The sequence below is a fragment of the Saccopteryx leptura genome, chromosome 2 (assembly GCF_036850995.1).
Source record: "Saccopteryx leptura isolate mSacLep1 chromosome 2, mSacLep1_pri_phased_curated, whole genome shotgun sequence".
Lineage (NCBI taxonomy): Eukaryota > Metazoa > Chordata > Mammalia > Chiroptera > Emballonuridae > Saccopteryx > Saccopteryx leptura.
This window is the reverse complement of record NC_089504.1, coordinates 266,090,932-266,112,290: the sequence shown is the minus strand read 5'-3', so window position 1 is coordinate 266,112,290 and position 21,359 is coordinate 266,090,932. Positions and strand designations below refer to the sequence as shown.

At 45.8% G+C, this 21,359-nt stretch overlaps 1 protein-coding gene across 2 annotated transcripts in view; it reads right to left on the bottom strand.

Moving 5' to 3' along the window:
• Window positions 1-21,359, bottom strand: part of RGL1 (ral guanine nucleotide dissociation stimulator like 1) — a 234,599-nt gene that overhangs the window by 25,525 nt on the left and 187,715 nt on the right. For both annotated transcript variants that reach the window (XM_066361707.1, XM_066361708.1), the window contains 8 exons: window positions 21,174-21,358; window positions 18,052-18,176; window positions 16,303-16,518; window positions 12,750-12,853; window positions 9,277-9,361; window positions 4,157-4,246; window positions 1,696-1,782; window positions 290-322 (listed from right to left, as the gene is read on the bottom strand). In XM_066361707.1, coding sequence (XP_066217804.1) covers window positions 290-322; window positions 1,696-1,782; window positions 4,157-4,246; window positions 9,277-9,361; window positions 12,750-12,853; window positions 16,303-16,518; window positions 18,052-18,176; window positions 21,174-21,358 — 925 coding nt within the window. The remainder of the gene's footprint in view (window positions 1-289; window positions 323-1,695; window positions 1,783-4,156; window positions 4,247-9,276; window positions 9,362-12,749; window positions 12,854-16,302; window positions 16,519-18,051; window positions 18,177-21,173; window position 21,359) is intronic.

Genomic DNA, 21,359 nt, shown 5'->3' with positions numbered 1-21,359 from the left:
CTGATCAGGATTTAAACCCCAGCTCTGCCACCGAGGTACGCGGATCAAGTGACTTCACCTCCGGGTCCTGGTTTCCTCACCTTGGAACCGAGGACGATTAAACCTACCTCACAGGGCACTTGGGGATAAGGTGCGGGACCATGTCTGGTCTAGGGGTATATGACAAATGTTCAAGAAGTGCTAATCCATTTTTTCCTGCCTCTACAAAAAGAAACGTAAGGCCCACTTCTTTCATTTTTCATGCCCAGATAAAGTCAAGTGGAACGTCACAGCCAAGATCTCTACTTACCCTTCTCCTTTTCTCGAAGTTTATCAGCCCACCCTGGAAGAAATTAAAAAGAAAAATAGTTTGTGATGAACCAAACTACTTTGGAACACAGCCAAGCCCTGTGTTGTTCGAGGTCTTATTAAAATCAATCAAAGATTTCAATTAAGATTAAAATAAAGTCATAATAATTAATGACACTACAATTATGGCTACTATGGTGGAAGAAAAGCATTGTTGGCTTCATGGAAAACATTCTTGTTATTCTTGTATTTATAAAAGGACAGGATAGGCAAACAGCCTTCTCTTAAAATGCCTGAAAACAACTGAAATAGGAAGGATTAAGGAGTTACAATTAAGAATCCAAACACATTTGCAGAACCAGGAAAAGCAAGAGCTTAAAGTAAATGTTCTATTACACTTCTTTTTTTCTTAACCAAAAGCAACAAAAACAGATGGCCTTTGACTCATATTAGGAACCAAATAGCCCATGGTTTATCAAAAGGGAAGTCTCTTCCATGTGGCGTCATGAAAAGTTAGGTTTCAATTCTTTATCCCCCAGCTCCTATTCCCCAGTAGGCTCAGTGTATCTTCTAAATCACTGGCCACTCCCCCCAAATTCCCCAATGCTAGGGAGTGTTTCCTGAGAGAAGCTGACGCAGAGGATGTGAAGAGACGCAGCGTTCAGGAAATGCAACATGAATGGATATGTCCACAACATTTATGATCAACGTGGAAGCAGGTAGATGCAAAAGTACTGCTACTCCTTCTCGTCCTAAAGGGTGACTACGTGTGATAACCACGGAGGTGAGATACACTTAAATATATACAAGCAGTCCTTAAATCTCACTCCAAATATCAAATTCATTCTCCACCTCTTATTTTATGACTGTTACTAACAAGTAGCTTGTCTGACGGGGGTCACCTCTTTTCCTGTTGAAAGAAAAAGAGAGAGCGTACCTGCCCAAGCATAGTGGATGCCTCAGGGCAGATAATAATATGAAAAAAAAAATGGAATACTTAGAAATCCACAAACTTGACTGATTCTCTACCCCACCAAAGAGAATGGAAATTTCAGGTATATTACTGCCTCCCAAAATCCAACCCAACATCAGGTTTTCCTCAAACCAGTTCCTTCATAAGGTCTTGTGATCTCATCCCTTGTATGGAACTAATCATAGCCTCCCCTCTTCTCCCACCGCATTTCTGTTTAAATTCTTAATACTTCTATCCATCACTGCCTGCTTTGATGTCTACCTTGCACAGGATTTTGAGCCACTCCTGGTGTTACCCATCTTTGTATTCCTTGTAGATGGAGCACAGTGCCACGTACATAACGGGCCCTCAGTAGATACCAACGAAGTGAATTTCCCGCCTAGGTATCCAATGGGAAGGCTGCAGGCCCAGTGTCGCCCCTGCACAGAACTCACCTCGATGTAGTCCTGCAGAGCAGTGTCAAGCATGGTCAGGTCAGTCAGGAAGGTGCCCAGGTAGGGCACGGTGCCCTGCATCACACCCTGAGGAAGAGCACAGCAAAACTGTCTTGGTTGTTACTGTCATGTCTCAGGGCTTCAAAAACCGAGCAAATGGACCTGCTGTGAGCTACGTTCAGCAACGTGCCCATTCGCCGATGAAGCAGCAACCTTTGAATGGCCGGGTCAGCCTTGACGACATTAGGAAATAATTATTAATGACACTATATTATAATTATAATGATATTACTAATGAAGGACCGTTTAGGACCTAATTTGGAGCCATCAGTGCTAACTCCATACATAATATTTTGAAACTCCTACACAAACAGGACGAAAACTCCATCATCTAATATTCTCACTTTTAAAGTTTTGAAAACCAAGCCTCAAAGCAGGAGAGCAGACAAGAAAGTTCAGGAGTCTTCTCCCAGGCGCTTTCTTTTGCTGAGGCTCAGGTCCGAGGCACCTCCCCTCTGTCAGAGCGAGCAGACACGTGGGTGGTTTGGAGTGACCCTGGGAAGGGACAGCCTCGCCGTCAGAGAGGGAGCGGACCACCTCACACTGGAGACAAGTGTGCGCCACAGGACGCTGAGATGTCACTGTGACAACGGCCCCTAAACTTCCAGAGCACAGGGAGCGAGGGAGAAAACTAGTAACTCTAAGTGGAAAACCTGGCAAACTCAACTTAATCCAGGGATGACAGATAGCATCACGCGTGACACTGGTGTCACTCACTCCTTGATAGGATGTGATGAGAGTGACACTCCACCCCTATGAGATTCTTCCCCGGGCTCAAGCCCATACCTTCAGTCTAATCGCTAGGAAAACAGCAGACGTGCCCTGAGGATGGGGCATGCTAAGGACACAAGACTGTATTCCTTAAGATTGTCAAGGTGATAAAAACAAGGAAAGACTGAGTCACGGACCAGGGGAGACTGGAGACATGACAACTGAGTATGATACGCTGGGTTGGACCCTGCAAGGAAAGAGGATCCTAAAGGGAAAGTCCTGAGGTCCAAATAAAGTCTGGATGGTAGGGGACAGCGGTGTGCCTGCCGATGGCCATGTCTTAGTCCTGAGAGAGGTGCCGTGGGTACGGAAGGCTAAGCTGGGTGAGGGGAGTCACAGAAACTCATGAGCTAGCTGGAACTGATCTGTAAGTTCTAAAATTTTAAAAAATTAGCCCTTGGAAACCAAGGTAGAAATACTTCAACTGCAGGCATGTATTTGATTAATTTCACCAAATTTCCTTTGAAAGCATCTCTATTCTCTGTAACGCCACCAGGGCACTAACTATGTTGAAAAGAAAAGGAAAAGGCACTTCCATGGACAGACACCTTGTCCTAAATTCCACTGAGGCACTTAGAGGAGTTTTGGCTATTGCACGGGAGGCCGGCAGTGGCCTTAGCCAGGACTGGGCACAAGGTTCGCACGACGGAGGGGCGTGCCCTTCACGAACAGGCTGTCAGCTGCAGCGTGTCCTTCCCTATTGTGCACACAAGGTCTTGTCCCCAACTAAAACCACCTTTTATTTTTAACAGCTATTTTTAACTTGTCTTTGAACAACTAAAAATGTTTCAAATGCCGTCAGTATTTTATAGGCTCTATGTTACAGAAGAGTCTGTCATTCAGAAACATTCCCGATATATGTCCAGCTTTCCAACGAAGGAGAAGATGCTCCTCTCAAAGCAGGGAGGAGGACACGCCCTGTTCGTCGGCCTCTAGCCCCTCTCTCTGCCCCCCACCCCCACTATGCTCAAACTCAGGAGAGCTTTTTAAATTACAACTAAAGATGAGAATAGCTATCCTTCCATCTTAAGGAGGGAGGTATGACGCTGCTTTGAGTACTGCAAAGCTACAAAGATCTGGTGAGTCCTTCGAGTTAGTAAGGAGAGCTGGAAAATGACTAGAGGCTTGGGACAAATGAGATCTCCAAGTACACAGATCAAACCCTGCCGGGAGCAGACACTCTCTTTCCTCAGCACCCGGGTCCGCGGCCACCCATGTGTCCCAAACTGACTATGGAAGCCATGCCCGTGGGGGAACTGAAGCCCAGGGTGGTCTCAAGGCCAAAGCAGCAGCAGCTGCTAAGTGCAGGAGCGGATGGAGGAAGACAGCAAGGGGGACAGAAGTCTACCTGCTGCAGACTGTCCCTCCCGGAAGAAAGTGCTCCCGAGAACACCATGATTTGCGACTGTCAGGGCTGACTTCCTGCTGGGTCACACAGGAGTAATCACACCTTTCCCACAGCTCTCCCAGGGTTACCGAGGACAAACCAGGTAAGGATGGGAGAACTGCAGGACGCAGGCCATGTAGACTGACGCCGTGCAGACTGGTGGTGCCAGTGTCCGGCGGGGGCCACCCAGCCCGCCGCGGCCGCTGGCCCGTGGGTCCCAGGGAGGAGTGGTGCCGCTCGTACCATGTCCTTCTGGAGCTGGAGCCGCCGCTGTGTCCGCTTCTGGTTTTCTTTCACACTGCTGTCCAGGTTTGCAAATTTTGAGGTTCCTTCCTGAAAGAGAAGCACACACACAGTGGAGGAGGAGGACACCAGAAAGAAGCCAAGTGGCATCTAGCTGCTGGCACAGACCCTCTGCACCACCGTCTGGGTGCCACGCAAAGTGAGGGCCTGCAGCAGGCTCCGGGCTGAATTATGCAAATTCCCGGCTGGCTGGTTACAAGTGTCTATTAGTAGTAAAGCCCGGGGGGCCTTGGCCTTGGATTATCCTGCTTCCCCCCTCCCTTGTAAGAAGGGCCCTGGTTTGGTTATCAAATCAATCATCAAAGCAAGGCAGGCAACTCGTGGAAGTGGGGACAATTTTTACATATCCCACATTTCACTGAAAGTAATCACAGGTCCTGGAAATGAAGATCTCATCCTCTGTGTGCTTTGTGAATTCTCGACCTTGGCCTGAAATGCATGTGCCAGCATTCTGTGAAAGGGAAGGGACTGTTTCTGTGGTATTTCTTAGCTAAATGAAACTCTGGTGCCAGAAGTTTTCGGAGGAAGTCCAGTACCGGGGTTCAGCACCAACCTATGAAAGCCAGACCTTCGTACTCTTCCCCTTTGCCTCCCCCTGTAAGTTCTCTCAGGTTGCCTCTCGGGTTCAGAACTCTTACAGACCAATCCTTCCTCTGGGCGCCTGAGGACAGACGGCTGTCCTTTCTCTCCCTCTCTGCTGTAACAACAAACTCTGTAAACTCTTTTAAACTCTTCTACATAATGACTAATCTTGAGTTTGCTGACTGAACATCAAGTGTTTTCCGTTTTGTGGTTTTAGTCTTGTTAAGTTCTCATTTTCCAGGAACTATGAATGGAAGGCCAATTTCACAATTCAGTAGCCTGTAACCTCCACATTCGTTTTTCCTGAGTCAGTAGCCCTGGGTTTATTATGTTTCCGCAGCATGTGACCTCCCACTACTCTGCGGCTGCACAGGACCTTGTCCAGGGACTTGGCCTTTCCGATGGCAGGGAGCCGGCAACTATCCTCGGCCATTCACCAGCCCCAGCCCAGGTCCGGGTGCACCTCTGGAGACAGAAGACCCACGGTGACTTCCTTTCCATTTTAATACTTCCTATGACAAAGGGTAACCAGGAACATTATCATTTAATAATTTCCCACTTAGAGTTTTTCCTGGGGATGAACGAAAGTGGTCTACAAGGAGCCACTTCCTCTGCGAGGAGGTTGTGAGTCCTCCCAAATCCTTGAAAATTTTCTTCGAGTGAGATATCAGCTCTTTCCGACTTTAATAAGAGTGCCCATCTCTTCTCCTGTTGTGTAGGTCCCCCTGACTCCCTCCCACTGTCTTAATCGTTGGCAGAGGAATCGTGTATGGAAGTTATTACAGATATACGTAAAATTCTCACAAAAGATTTCTGAAAAGTCACAGGCTCCTGAGAATCACAGAATAACAAGAGATGGGAGGCACTTTAAAACAAACATAAGACAACCTCCTCATTGATGGAGAGAGAGAGCCTAACACGAGGAACTAAAAGGCATGCTGACTTCATGACTTCGTGGGAAGGAGAGCCCATCTCTGGCCGGACAGCTGACAAGTGCATTCTGCCAAAGGAGGTGTCAGCCAGAAAACCCACCACTTGCCACTTCCAACAGTGTCAGCTTCTTTCTTCTTCAGCCCCGGGTCCCCTGCTCGGCAGCGTCTCCCAGTATCAGTCCCTTGACACTTCCTGATGCTCTGTACAGGTTCTGTGATGGCGTCACTCTGGTCCTTTCCTCCTGCCTCTTTGCTCCTCACTGTCAAAGCAATTCTTCTATCCGCCAAAGCCATCTTCTTGTTTTTTCACTACAAGTCATGTCTTTGCTGACACTATCCGGTCCCAAGACTTTCCTCATCACCTGTGTTTGGATGGATTCCAAATCTCTCCCTCTATAAACTTTCCACTGCCTCCCACTCCCGCCCTCCCTCTCTCTAGGGCACACTTCTCACCTGAGTCTCCTCGTCAATCTCCATCTATACCAGAGTTCAGCTGCCCTCATCCGTCCTGCTCCTGGGCCTTGGAGGGCCCTCTTCTACTCGGGGGCCACACAGGCATGGGAGCCTTCTCAACAAATGTAGATTCAGTGATAGCTCAGAAGGTAATGGTAATTTTGAATGGGTCTTCACAGACCCTAACAATCTCCCGCTCCAACTCTGACTTCAGTGTGTTTGGGGCGTCACTGAACAATATATCCGCACCAGGGCCAAATTCTTGGGTCTTCGGAGTTGTCTATCAATTCACCCAGGAAGAAGTCACACCAAGAGTGCCAAGAACCAAAAACACGTGGTGGTGTTCTGTTTCCCTGCTATTCTAAAGTCTGTGGATTCTACAATTTACCTGCTTAGAATTCTCTAAGTTCCAGAACTCAAAAGGAGGTAATAGGCATAAGATAATCTTTGAGAAAAATAAAAACATTTTTTCCAACAAAAGAAAAACCATAGATTCTTGCTAATGATTATGTTCCCTCCATCATAATATTATAGAGTTGGCACATTTCATCTACCCAGAAGTGGAAGAGAGGAGAAGCCCTTTGAGATTAAGACTACCCAACCATCAATCTGTGTAAGTCCAGGAGTGGCATGTTAGAAACAGAGGCCAGCAGTTAAATACCTTGATTTCATTTTGTACAACTGCGCTGAGAATGAACACCCGGGATTACATATTTCATATCAAAGAGTGAGCAATAAAGATGACTGGAAAGAGACCGACGTGGACATATGCACTGCCCCAAACATTCCACTATCCTTAATGACAATGCACAGACTACGTGAATTCGTAGCCAAGTTTTTCAGTTCTTTGGGATTTGGGCCATACATAAGAAATGTAACTTAGAGCACTGGCGTGAACTTCTACTGTTAAGAAAGGTTTATGGGACCTTTAATGTCTAGACACAGCTTTGCTTCTAAGGTTTCAGCCAGAAGACAGTCACCAGGCAATGAGCTGCACACTGTTCGATTTATCTACTTTGCAGGGATGACTCAGAGCTATTGCGATTTGAATGTGTGGCTCCAGTTAGTCTAGCTTCGTATTACCGACAGGGAGACCACTAAGCCATCTCCTTCCAGTCAGATGAGTTTGCACTAAAAGTCTGCAAACCCAGGGGGAGTGAAGCAGGGAGTAGTATAACATGATCTCAGCAAGCATTGTTCAGTGTGCAATTAAGCAGGTAGGCCAAATCCAATGTCCAATGTCAGCATAAACTGCCCTGCTCACACCATCTTCTCCAAGAAGGGCTAACAGTGGGCAAGTGGTTCAAGTCCTGTGAATTATAAGGCCCATCAATTCCTGCGGTCAAGCATCATTGCTGAACACTTGTTACATGCTAGCACTGTGTTAGGCATTGGGGTTATCCCAGTGAAGAAGACAGACCCAGTCCCTGTCTGAAAGAGGCTCACAGGCCCCCAGGGAGACAGGTGAAGGGCACAGACAATGCCAACACAGCACGTGGTAAGTGCTCGACAGAGAATGCCAGGCCTTTCCAGGGCACCCGCAAGGAACCCAATCAGACCTGAGGGCCCAGGGAGGCTTCCAGAAGGAGAGTCTACACTGAAACATGCAGGATGAGCAGGACTTAGGAGGACAGTTAGGAAGACCATCACAGATGCCCTTAGAGAAAGGACTAATCTACCATAAGTTATCAACTGGCTACCTTTTCTCCATCACCTCACCCCTGCTTGGCTTTCACGCCTATTCCAAGTTCACATAGGCAGCTTACACATCATCCACGTTCATTTGTTATGCATATTTTGGTTTCATACGGATACAGCTTGCCAAATATTAAAAAGAACTTGCATTTGCATAGTGCTTTCAAATATTTTGTCTTAGTCAATCTTCAAAAGCAATTCTATGAGGTCCATAGGCTATAAAAGCCTATGGACACAGAACCTCTCCAACTTACAGGAAAGGAGACTAAGAACAAGAATTCTATCTTCTAATGTCCCCATCCAGGGCTTCCCCCTATGGTAGCACATGCCATATTATTTTATAATTGTCCACCTCTCTCCCTCCTCCATGAGGCTGTAAACTCCTTAAGATCAAAGGCTGCCTCAAATATGGCTATATTTCCAATTCCGACCACATAGTGAATGCTCAATCAATACCTGTTGAACTACTGATTCACCTTCTCTATGAAGCTGTGCCTGGTCTACCCTGCTCCCTACTCCCAAGTGGTCAGAAGTGATAAAAGCACAGGTTTTAGAGTCTCACCAAGTTGTACCCACCTTCTAGCTCCACCACCTACCAGGTGTGTGACTTAGGGCATATTTCTTACCTGAGTGTTGCCTACCTGCAAAACAGGGATAATAAGACCTACTTTATAGCAAGGCTGGGAAGATAGTATCTGCTCTGTGTTCACCTCTGATGAATGTTCACAGCCTGTTATCTGTACCTTTGACTACTCAGACTTATTCTCAGTTAGGGTCTTTATCCACCAACTAGAAGGTGAGCTCTTGGAAATAGGATCCGTGTTAGCCATCTGCATATTCGTCGAGGCTGGACCAATGCTTTACAAATAGTAGGCATGCAACAAATGTCTGGAGCAATAAAATGAGCCATGCTATATACCTCTACCTAGCCCCCAGTGCAGGAAGGCAGCACTCATTTGGTGATCAATAAATACTGCTGACTGACAGACTGTGCAACTTAGTCCAGATAAAGGATTTGGGGTTGCTGGCTCAGCCCCCCTCATTCTAAGTGATGTTTTGCTGAGAAAAAATATTCCAGGGCCTCTTACCCACCTAACTGCCCGCACTTGGTATTTGCGGAGCAGCTTGTTAAAGAGGGACGTGCGTGCACATGAACACAAGTTTCGCAATCGGGTTGCGTAACATGGAGGTCCAGGAGCTGGACTTTGGACTTTGAGTTTTCTCAGCCCCAACCTTCTTAGATTAGGCATTTAAAAAAAAAAAAAAGGTCTGCCTTCTGGTCCCTTTAGGCTTTCTCACGGGACCGCAGGAATTCAAGGAGCCGCCGCAAGCTCCCGTTCCCTTGAACGGATTCCACCGCTGTCAAGAGCGCCCCCCAGCCCTAAGCCAGAGTCTCACCTTCATCAGGAGCTCCCGGCTGGTCAGATGGTTATTATGGTCCGAGAAGATATCCGAAAGTTCTTCAAACATGAGCATTCGGTCTCTACAAGAGGGAGGAAGAAAATATTAACAAACAAAGTTAGGGAAGCCCAGCACCTTCGCCCAGCTGTCCACGGTACCGATGGACACAGGGGCATTATGCTGATCTCAGGAGCAGTGAGCGATAGGAGCAGATGAAAACGATGACTTTTTCCAGCAGGGTGGCTTTTTTTTTTTTTTAAGTGGATATGATCACCTGTGTGAAGAGACGAATATTTTCTAACCAAGTATTTTATAATCATAAAAATCGATTGTTAAATTAGGGAGTTAAGTTGTTCAACTGGGACATGTTCTCTTCAGCAAGTTAAAAAAATAAAATATCTATCCTGGCAACACACACATAGCCCTATGGGACATGAGAAGTCACCTTGGCCTGTCCCCTTATTGTGGAGATGAAGATACCAGGCTCAGGGAGGTACGGATCCCAAATTTCCTTACTCACTGGCCAGTGTTCTTACTCTAAGAGCCAGAGTAGACGGCGGAATTAGGATGGACTCAGGAGTCAGAGGACGTGGGTTCAAATCCCAACTCTGTCACTTACTCATCAAGTGACTTTGGACAAGGTGCTTATCTTTCCTGGGCTTCAATTTTGTTACATGTATAACGGAAATGCCAACGGTCCCCTGCGGGACTGCTGTGCAAGTTAGTAGAATAACATGTGTGAAGAACCCACTCTGGCCTGACCAGGCGGTGGCGCAGTGGACAGAGTGTCAAACTGGGATGCAGAGGACCCAGGTTCAAAACCCTGAGGTCACCGGCTTGAGCGTGGGCTCACCAGCTTGAGCATGGGGTCACTGGCTTGAGCATAGGATCATAGACATGACCCCATGGTCACCGGCTTGTGCCCAAGGTTGCTGGCTTGAGCAAGGGGTTACTCACTCTGCTGCAGCTCCCCAGTCAAGGCACATATGAGAAAGCAATCAATGAACAACTGAAGGAGACTAAGGAGCTGCAACGAGAAATTACTGCTTCTCATCTCTCTCCCTTCTTGCCTGTCTGTCCCTATCTGTCCCTCTCTCTGTCTCTGTCAAAAAACAAAAACAGAAAAGAACCCACTGTGCCCTTGCTCCCTCCTAGTTCACCACATCTCTGTGGGCTTCATGCCTCTCTCCGCACCCCTCTGGAGTTACTGAGTGGATGGTTCTGACGGCAAAGAATTTACAGGGCCAATAGCCTTCCACAGGCAGCATTGCCACTCCTGTGCAAAAGCCATTATTAAGAACTTAGTCGATTCAAAATGAGTGTAATATTGCTCTCACAATTAAGAAAACCATGAAAGATATTTATATTTTGGAAAACATAATTAAGAAATTGATTACATGTCAGCCTAAATAAAGAGAAATAATTAGATCTCTTCTCTGTCCACTGAAAGTTATTAGCATAAAGGGCAACAGGGAAAATGATAACCAAATAAGAGATCTTAACCCTGTCACTTGAATTTAGCAATAGAAAATATGTAAAGCTGACATGGAAGTCTCTTCTCTAAGGAGGCATGTCGTGGCTTGCCTGCTAAAACATGAACCAGCCCCCAACTGAGAAAGAAACCAGACACCCCTGTTGTAGAGAATGCATCTTTGAGGTTTATTTGGTGGGTGTGGTTTTTTTAATAGTTAAAAAAGCCAACTGGAAGAACAGACTTACGCATATGGTAACCAAGGAGATTAAGATACAAGTCCATTAATTTCTCTGACTTGTATTTTAGTCTCCAATTGGGTGCGGAATAAATCTCTGGCTGGCTAAGTGACTTTTCATGGTGTTCTATTTATCAACCACCAAAGACAGGATTCCCCTTGACTGCAATCAGAGACGGCCGCAATCAAGGCTGCATTTTAGTATCTGACCATCAGTTTTTTCTTGATACCACAGTTGGGGAGCAGTAATAAGGGGAAGGAGTTGGAGTCAGGGCTGTTGAGGATGAGGATGTATATGGATGTATATATCAGATTTTCCATCTATTTCCCAGGGCCTATTACCTAATAATTTTATAGGACGCATATCTTTATAATATTTATGTGCCGGGGAAGATCAATCAACTAATCTCTCTTTCACATAGAGTCACTTTGATTATTCACACTAACGTAGAGAGAGATCCAAGTAAAGACTGGTAATTAAGAGAACTGCACTGGACTTTGACAAGCCTATCTGCCAGTTTTTCTACTGAGAGATAACAGTACCATAAACAGAGCACGACGCGGTGCTTTCTATGGCTCTGCAACCCCAGGCGTGAAGGTCATCCACTGCAATCTTTTTTCTCTTTACCCAGCAAAGAATTATATAATAAATAATTTGACTTTTCCCAAGTAGACTCACCTCTGACTGGGAATGCGAGCTCATCAGTCACCTTGGGCACTCTGAACTCGCTTTTAAGCATCAATCTATGACACTCCGGTTTACTGATCTGGGTCTCCTGCCTGTTTGGAGAGTGTCAATCCCTTTGGGCTTAATCAGCGCTGAGTAAAATGATGAAACTGAGTACCAGACCGACTCTGAGGACCAAGCCCAGCAATTCCACAAGAGCAAGCCTGCCCCTGGAGCCGGGGGCCTCTCTGCTGCCTGAAACTGACCACGCTGCAGACAGTATAGACTATAAACAGTTTACACATTCTTCCCTGATACAGCCTGACTTCCTGATTAGTTCCAACCCAGGCAGACCTGCTGAATGTAGCTGGCCTAGTGTGCAGCCAGGACGCCTTCCCCAGCCTCTAAATCGGTACTGTTCTGGGACCAGAACTGCCTTCTCACTCACCCTTCCCTCCTTTGCACAAAGTTCTCTGGTCTACAAGTGAAGCTCTGGAAATGTTGAGAAGAGGGAGAGAGTGAACTGATAAGGACATTCGATTGTTAATTATTCCAAAGCTTGCACCAAGAAATATGTAGAAAAACAACAGGAAGGAACAGGTAGAGGTGGTTAACATCCCTAGGGGAGCTTTTCGCAGGCCAGAGCAGAAACTAACTAAGTGGATGGTCATGGCAGAAACGAAGTGGACTGCCATGGAACAGGAGAAACTACTGTCCCTATCTGCAAACTATCCCTCACATCTTGGAACAGCTTGGAGCTTTGGAATGGGACTGAAAAATAACCAGAAATACTGGCAAAAGGCTATGACTTCATCACTCCCCAACCTTCTCTCTCAAAATCCAGATGATAAGCACATCCTTAAGATGGTCCCTAAAGTCAATGACCTTGGCCTTGGCACATTTTCAGAATGACAGTGATTTTCTGCCTCCGATTCATGAAGGATGATGTGTAAAATGCATCCTGGAGGACATGGAGGCTTTCAAAGGGGTTTCTCTCCTTACACATTATGAGCTTTGAAGGTGAGGACCTGCATGGTCTAGGCAGCAATGAGTCACCCTGGCCAAGAAAGTCGAACAGACACTCGGGAACTTACTTTGGGACCGCCGCCCAAGTCTTCTTTAACCGGTAGATGGAATTGGACTGCAGCGCCGAAACAATGGCCCTCAAGGAGGAAAAGTTCTTCAGGATTCGACATTCCTGCGTGGAGAGTGATTAAAACATAAAAGACATTTAAATATCAATAGTACAGTGAGCTGGCCGTTTCCTGTTTTAGAGGTATCACAGCTGCTATGAATTCTGACCGCGAAATAGGCAGCTGTATAAATACTGCACATCAAAACGTGCTCCTTACTCCCACCGCAGTCCCCGAAACACTTTATAGATTTTGGCACTGCACGCTTGTTTTTCTCTCCTTTAATATATTTTTTGTGTTGTTGTTACAGTTTTATAGTTTCCAGCTTTCCCAGTAAAAACACGAATGGAGGTGAGTCTGCAGAGCGGTGCTAGAGAAAGCAAACTTTCTTCTGCTGAAAGCACACAGATGCCCTAAAAATACCCATGAAAGCCCACTGTATCCTTCAGAGGCACAGAGTGAACGGGGCAGCAGCCACTTTGAGGTCAGATGGTATCGAGCATCTCATGACCAACCTCTGTCCAGAGAGGTGTATATAACTTGGCCATAAAAATTCACCACAAGTTGAACTTTGGCTTTTATGTTCTTAGCCAAGAGGGAATATTTTTATACGTATTCATTTAGTTTCAAATTGGCTTGTGCCACAATCATAAACATTCAGAAACACCTTGGTACTTCAATGTTTCCAAAATAACTCGAGCTTTTAAAATCAAATTCATTTTGGCAACATTTTAAAACAAAATAGAAAGAGAAGAGGAAATATTCTGGATGTCATTTTGTGGGTAAGGAGAAAGGTTCTCTGATTCAGAAACTTAAGCCACCATAGGGAGTCTATAGCCTCAGCAGCCAGTGATCGTGGAGTCCATGTTCTGTTTAATGAATGCAGGGACCACAAAACAGTCAGGAACGGGATCTCATGTCCGGCTGGCATGGGAGAGGGGGCAACATAAGGAGAGTGGACTGTGCCTCATGTCAAAGGAGACCTTCACATGCAGACAGGCCTGTGGGGATGTTCCATCCCTTGTTTACCATTGAGGGTGCCGTGTGAGCAGAGTCTGGCTCGGTGCAGAACATCTGGGGAAGAGGTCCCAGAGTGGTTGGGCATAAATGCATATTGCTTAAAAGATCATTTCACAAAATAATGCTAATCCTGAATATAAAGGAAAAACAGCATTCTCTAATTTAGCACGCCAAAATCTGGCTTTTTAAAACTATGCCAAACAAACAAACTCTCCAACATTTTCTTTAGAGTAAATGCCAAAGGATGTTACAAAAGTCATGCCCATTCTTTTTAAATGCCTGAATGCCTTCCCCTTATTTAAAAAGAGAGAGAGAGAGAAAAGAGAGAGAGAGGGTTCTGAATTACAATCCATCTGAAAACCAAGAGCATGGTTCAGCAAAGGTTCAGAATCCAAAATTATGTTCTAAAAATCTGGAAACTTGCAATAAATAAAGAAACTCAGGCACAGATATTTCATGCAAATTATAATAAACATATGGAACACATTATTCAGAAAGAGGCTTAAGCCAAGGGTTTAAAGGAGTAAAAAAGGCATCTGGCCCCACTTCTAGAAAAGGAGGTATCCTTCCAAGAGATATGATACAAAAGTAAAAATGTAGCAGTTGGACCAGTCCAAGAAAATACAGTCATATTTGCTCAGATTTTTTTTTCTGCATGCAGAATAATCAGTTTTCAAACATCCTCTCAATAGACATTGACTGTGATTATAATGGAAGAAAAGTAAAATAAATCTTGGCAGGAAACCACCTGTTTGGTTTTATTATTTGAAGTTTGCCCACACAAATGTTCTGTATGAGGAAGCTACTGTACCCTTGGCTTTTAAACACATGCTATGGGAACTGGAATACTTCAAATTGTTCAACTCATATTTCTTATTATCACATAAATGCACAATTTATATTTAATTTGGACCAAAAGTCCTTGTTTGAGCTGCACTGTTTTATAAAATAGATGCTATATTCTTGCTAGAGATTTTCTAAGCAGTCGAATGGATTAAAGGTAGACAGACAATTTTCTTTTGAGACATGAAGAAGACTGCAAATAATATGGCATGTGTGGGGAAAAAATATTTTCTTATCATTCTAAGAAGACAGAAAGACCCCATGCTCTTTACCACGCTCTATCAGAACTTCTTTTTGTAACTCTTGCTGAGAAATAAGTTCCACTCAGAAAAGGAAAAATCTACATTGCATGAGATATTCTTTGATGCTTACTTTTTTCATATACTAAAAAACACATAAAAACTCAAAAGGAGGCTAATTGGTACAATTATTGCCTTCCTCTCTAATTAAAGACAACTAAAAAGAATGTGCTATAAGATAATGTGAAATTTAAGCATTATGCCCTATATATAGGGGATAAACACACACACACACACACACGGGCTAAAAAGCAAAATGTGTTTTTGTTGAGGGCTGACCCATATAAGCCCCAGAATATGGACTAAGATACTTCAATAATAATTATTTTTCTATATTGTTAATTATATAGCTTTTGCTGATATAATTTCTCTACCTAGAAAAAAAAAATCTTCCCCAATATTCAAATGCCAAAAGTTCTCTTATTCAACCTAAATGCAAATGTCATCCTACCCATGAAGCCGTCTTTGGTCACCCCAGTCACAAGGGGTTTCCCCTCCCTGCTCCTCTGCAGCACTTATCTGGCCTGGCCCTCCTCCTCCTCTGCCCAGGCTGAGACAATTCTAGCTGATCTTAGCTTCCTTGTTTGACTACAGGCTCCTGTAAGACCACATTCTTTGTGTTCATCCTATCTATATCCCCAAAATACATAAAACTGTAGCTTACGCCATTTAAAAGTTCATGAACTCTTTGGTGACCAACTGACTCAACACGTTCACCTTTTCTCAGTGATGAACTAAGATAATAGTAAGGGAAGGGCAGGCCAGCGGATCCAAAAAATACCAGACTGATGGCAAAATGTCCTTGAGGCCTAGGAACAGACTCTGCCCTTCAGCTTCAGATAGCAGCCTCTCAGAAAAGCCCCAGATTCATGTGAAATCTGTGCATCTCAGTCCTTTAGGAAAAAAAGAGTCAGGATTCTGAGAATCTGCAGACAGTGGGAGCATGGTAATTATTCTGGGTTGGAGAGCGTTCTGTTTGACAAAGACTATCAGCTTCTATTTACTGAACACAGGGCAGAACCAGCGGTCTGATTATGAAGGGAAAAGCAGAGGGAAAAGCAGGGGGAATGTCTCAGCCAGGAGGAGCAGCCATGTGGGGCTCTAGGAGCAAAAAGAGGCGAGCAAGGAGAGACAGAAAAAGAGGAAAAATAAATAAGCTTTCAAGTGAAGAAAGGCACTCTCTGACTTCAGAAGAACAACAATAACAATAACAAAACCCAACAGGGCCTCACGTATGGTCTTTCGATTGCTTTTTACCCAAATAGAAATCATTTAAATACAGTGATGAAGAAGTCTGCGGTATCTACTAAACACAAAGAATATTTTTAAAATAAATCAATAAAGACAAATACATGAGCGATGTTAATCCACTTCTCGATGATTCTGGCTCGCTGCTGAGTTTTGAGTTCTTTGCCCCCCAGGATGGTGCTGACAACGCATTTGGTGAGGGTATTAAACTGAGAGATGGTAGCACGGATAGTGGGAGCCAGATGTTTGTTTTCCTTCTTATCCCTCTGAGACCAGATGCAGCCCAGGCAGTGGTGGGGCACGACTTTCTTGAACAGTTGCTAGAACAAAAGAGGAATTGATTTTAAGGACAACACAGACATTTCATATGGTGAAGTACGTCATCTGGGTCATCTGTAAATTGCTATTTTTTTGAATGGACAAATGATCCTTTCTACTTGATTTGCCTCATGGTGTGTGCATTTCAACAGACAAAAGTAAATCATTAAGATATTAACTGATCGGGAAAGCCCATACATGTTCCTTCTAAATCCACTCAACTGAAGAAATGAAATATATACAATGACCAAAAGAAAATTCAAATGACCAAAAAACATTCTTACTTTTCTGTCCTGGAAGGAAAGCCAGGTAAACAATCTATGCTACTAAGTGATTACGATTATTTCTTACCTCTCCTTTTGTAAGTTATATAAATGTCTAATCACTATGTTATTCACCTGAAACTATTATAATATTGTACATTAACTGTAATTAGTTTTTTTTTTTATTTTAAAGATTATTTTGGACCTCCAAATCATATCCATGGTGTTTTCAGGGCACTCGTGATCATGAATTGTCTATAATACATATGAATGCTCAAGGACCACCTGAAAAGGGAACCACCAAAGTAACAGTACATGTGACGCATCAATGTCGCTAATTTACATTATTCTAAACAAAGAGGGTAAGAAGCCTATAAAAGGAAAAGCTACTCAACGTCATGCGGTAAAAGGAATAAAGAGGGATTTGAAACCTCGCTTCTATGCCTTTGCCTAAAAATCATAACTGACACGTTTCCCATCTTCCCCTTATGTTATCCTGTGGAACAACCTCAAATGTGTTGAACAAATAAATCAGATTCCCATTTGTACAACAATTCGGTACAAGACGTATAAGGGTTTATATAAAAGAGAGAGAACAGCGGGGTTTACTACTGACGGGCCCATGTCCTTCTGGGAGTTGATCTGCGTGTCCCCGGATGGAAACGCTGCCACCTCCTACACTGCTTCCTCCACAGGGGTGAGGACAGAAGAGCCCGGACCGCTGTAAGAATGCATAATAGCCCTCTTCTCCATCTCTGGGATTTACCAGCTAAGACTGAGCTATGAAATGCGGCTGACGTAATCAGAACGTCCAGCTAGAAAACATATTCACACTTCAAAGGTACGAGCAGCACATGTGGAAGTGAGCTGCCAGCTACAATCACATGAGGATTCAGTGAATTTCTTTCATCCTAATTCGTACGTTGACCCTTTTACAATCCCCCAAATAAACAGTTCAGATCTTGAAATATTTATGAGCTTAAGGAAGGGAGAGAACTATCCACCGGACAGGGTAGATTTTGTTTCGCTGGGATTCAAATTCTCGTTTCCCTCTGCGTAGCGAGTTTCAAGGAAAAAGCACCTTCGTCCAGAATTACAAGAAGAGCTTAGGCCTGAATTATTCAGATGATTGATTCAAGTCACATCTTCCCTCTGCAGTTGCTGCACACCCTCTCTCAAGGATTCGGAAAGACTTAAATCACATTAACCCCTGCCCTCCCCGGGCCACCAGCGCCGCCACCCCCCAGGTTTTAAGCAGAAGCACATCCGTACTGCATCCATGTAGGTCAGCTGCTCTGCCACGAGGTCTTCTGGGAAGCACGTGAATTCTGCGGACCCCCCAGCCTCCGGCTCCTCTTCCTCTTCCAGGCGGCAGGAGATGGTGCTGGGAAACCCATCTGTTGACAGATGGGGAAAAATTAGTTATTTGGGGCCACTGTACATGACCTTGCCAATAGAGTCCCATTGAACTTCTTTGTTTTAGGAAGGAAAAGGCGGATCCTTCAGAAAACCCACAGGGAGAGAGGAAGGAGCACAGTGCATGGAGGTCTTCACACCCTGCTTGTTGTCTTATTCTTTCTTAAGCTTAGAGGCCTCTTTGGCAAACCCCTGGTTCCTAGGCCAAGGACAGAACTGGGTTAGGCAAAGCCTAGAGAGAAGCAAAGCTGGGCTACATTCAGTGGGTTATCCCCATCCTGGGCTCCTTCAAACCTTCTGGCCAGCGCAAGGACAAATCCAATACTTCCTGAACCCCAAGGATGCAATTCTTAAAAACTGGGCCGAATACAACCAGAAACCTAGGAGGGTTGAACATGAGGGCAGACCAGAATCTGGGGAGTGAAATGGACCGAGCTGGTGTCAGAAATGCTGATGACGTCCTCAGAATTCTCAAAGAAGTCCTTAGAAGTCCCCAAATGCTTGGAGTAGTTCTCAGCTTCCACCTGAAGTTAAATATACTGTACAGGAAGCAGCACCGTTTTAAACTAAATTCACCTTGAGCCTTATTACAGATAAGATCATCAATTAGCAAACCACATGGGGCACAGATTAAGGAAGTTACTACCTAGGGCTCCAAGTCCAATGCTGGAGGGAGGACTCTGAGCTCCAGGAGCAGGACATCCGGCCAGGGCTGAAAAACCGCAGCCGGAGGAAGTTCACCGCGCCTCCCCCGCCTCCCTGCCCCGGGACCGGCCCCCAGTTCCTGGGTGGTTTCCCAGCCTCATCCTCCTCCACACTCCTCGCGCTCCTTTCTGTTCAATCTGTTCTCAAGGAAAATCACCTAGCTCTATTCGCTTATCTCTTAGCAAAAAGTGAAATGTGTTACTACTCCCTGAAATGTTTACATTTTAAGCCTTTTCTCTCTTTCTTTGTAGAATAAAGGACTTCCCGGCACCATGGATCAAGCTGGGGTGGCCTTTTCTTACCCCCTATTGAGGTACCTCCGAGTACTTGCCAACTCTGGCGTGGGGACCTGCATGCGGTTTAGGCCGGCCCTCCCCAGAGCTGCGAGTACTGACGCTGGTGGGCGTGGCTACGACCGCCTGGTCCGGGGTCTGGGACACAAACAGGCACGAGCCAAACGCAGCTGAAACCCCAGGGTTCCACCACTTTTCCTCCACACGACTCTGGTCCTCTCTCGTTCCGTGGAGGAATAAGACATCTGAAATCCCACACGAAGGTTCAGAATGGGCCTCTCAGCCCTCGTGAACTCCTCCATAAATCCATCTCCATCACTCTGCAGTGCAGGGGCTGACCCCTTTGGCCCAGGGTGCTGCGGTGAGGCCTCTTCTCACTCATTCAACTCTCCCAGCGAGGGGCGGAGAGGCGCCTGTGATGTGGGTGAGAGACTACGTGGTCCTTTCTCTCTGGGGCCCAGACCACTGCTCTTGACTCTCTTCCAGAGACCAGGGAAGTAAAAACCCAAGCAATATTTCACTTGTGAAATAACACCTAGGAGAGATTGTTCCTTTGGCCGGCATGAAATTGGGTAAAAGAAACGCATGGGAACCAACCTCCTAAAACTCTTTGTCGGTAACAACTTCTGTACTTAATAATCAATTGAGTTTCAAGCTTTCTACATTATAAAATAAAAAGTTTCCAAACTTAGAAAAACAATTCGTTCTTGGGTACTGCCTGGAAGCCTTTCCCAGGTCGGGCCCTCTCCCTGTCCCTCCTCCGCCTGCCAGGGAGCGCTGCCCTCGGTCCCTGGGTGGGAAACAGTGAGCGACTGGTCTCACCGGTTCCCCAATTAGGCGGGGAGCCAGGGCAGCCCCAGCAGGGCCAGCGGCTCCAGCGCAGGCTCTGCCTCCAGCACAAAGGCGGGCGGGGAGGCCCTGGGGGGGTGAGGCCGGCAGCTGGAGGAGTGCCCCTGGTATTCAAGCATTCCCGGCAGATGAAGTCATCGGAGATACAGAGCACTTGGCTGGAGGCTTCCAATGATGCAACCGTGCTTTCCCCTCGCTGGTCCCCCAAACAGAAAACACGACACAGGTACTGTTTGGAACGTCAGGCTATTTTCTTTGGCGCCAAGATCGCTTCCCTTATCAGTGCCGGGGAACCATTTCCTCTCCCCACGGAGGAAGTCGGGCGTCACTTCAGGGAAATGCCTGTCAGAGGCTCCAAGTGGGTCAGCCGTCATGGCAACCATCGCCAGCACGCCTATGGGGGGTGGAACGCATCCCGCTAAAGCCCAGCCTAACCTCCTTCTGGCTGTCTGCAAAGCCTGATAGTTCCAACCAGTCCCCGACTTGTGCTGGGGGATCTTCCTTTGTCCTTGAAAATAGTCAATTCCTCAGATAGGAAAAAACAGCCCCAGAAGCTTCCTTTGATGAAGCCTTTGGAGACTTGGAATGACCGGTAATCTGCCCTGGCAGGGGGCAGGTTAATTACAGCCAGGCTTGTAGCAGGAGAGACAGGCTCCCCAGCTCTGCGGGCAGGGGCAGACCGCCTAGCATTCCCTGCCCGCTAAACAGGGCTTGTTGTTTGTGCTGAGTTTCCATTTGAGAGAAGGAGGTGCCACTGGGCAGATAATAAAGAGCCAATTCAGGTTCAGTACCGTTTGCTTGTTCACAAGGAGAGATAAAAGATCAACTTCTTTTTGTTACTAGAAGAAACCCTAGAAAATGACTTCGCGTCTCTGAGACCCAGTTTCCTTACCTGTAAAGTGAGGTGGTCTTGAAAAGCCCCTTTGCTCTAAAACTCTAGGGCCCTGTAATTAGCACGGGGATATCCTTGGGAATTTCACCATCACCACTAATCCCCCAGCAGCTGTCCTTCAGGGGGAAACTGAGGTCTCTCTCCTATATGACATGTTCAGGGAGAACATTTCCTCAACGTGGCGGCTGTTGAGAATCCAAATCTAGCTTTCTCCCTGGGATCAAACAAGTAGTACTCACTGTCCGTTTCTACTTCTTGCTTGTGAAACTGCTCAAGAAGATTCTGCGCTCTTCTCTCTGGGTCTGAGCCCGGCATCATCTGTTTGAGATACTCCAGCAGCTTCTGTAAGCAAGGGAAGTGAGGGGGCTCCCGGAAGTCCTCTGCGCACTGGTCAAGCCAGGCCCTCAGGATAGAGGCGATTGCAC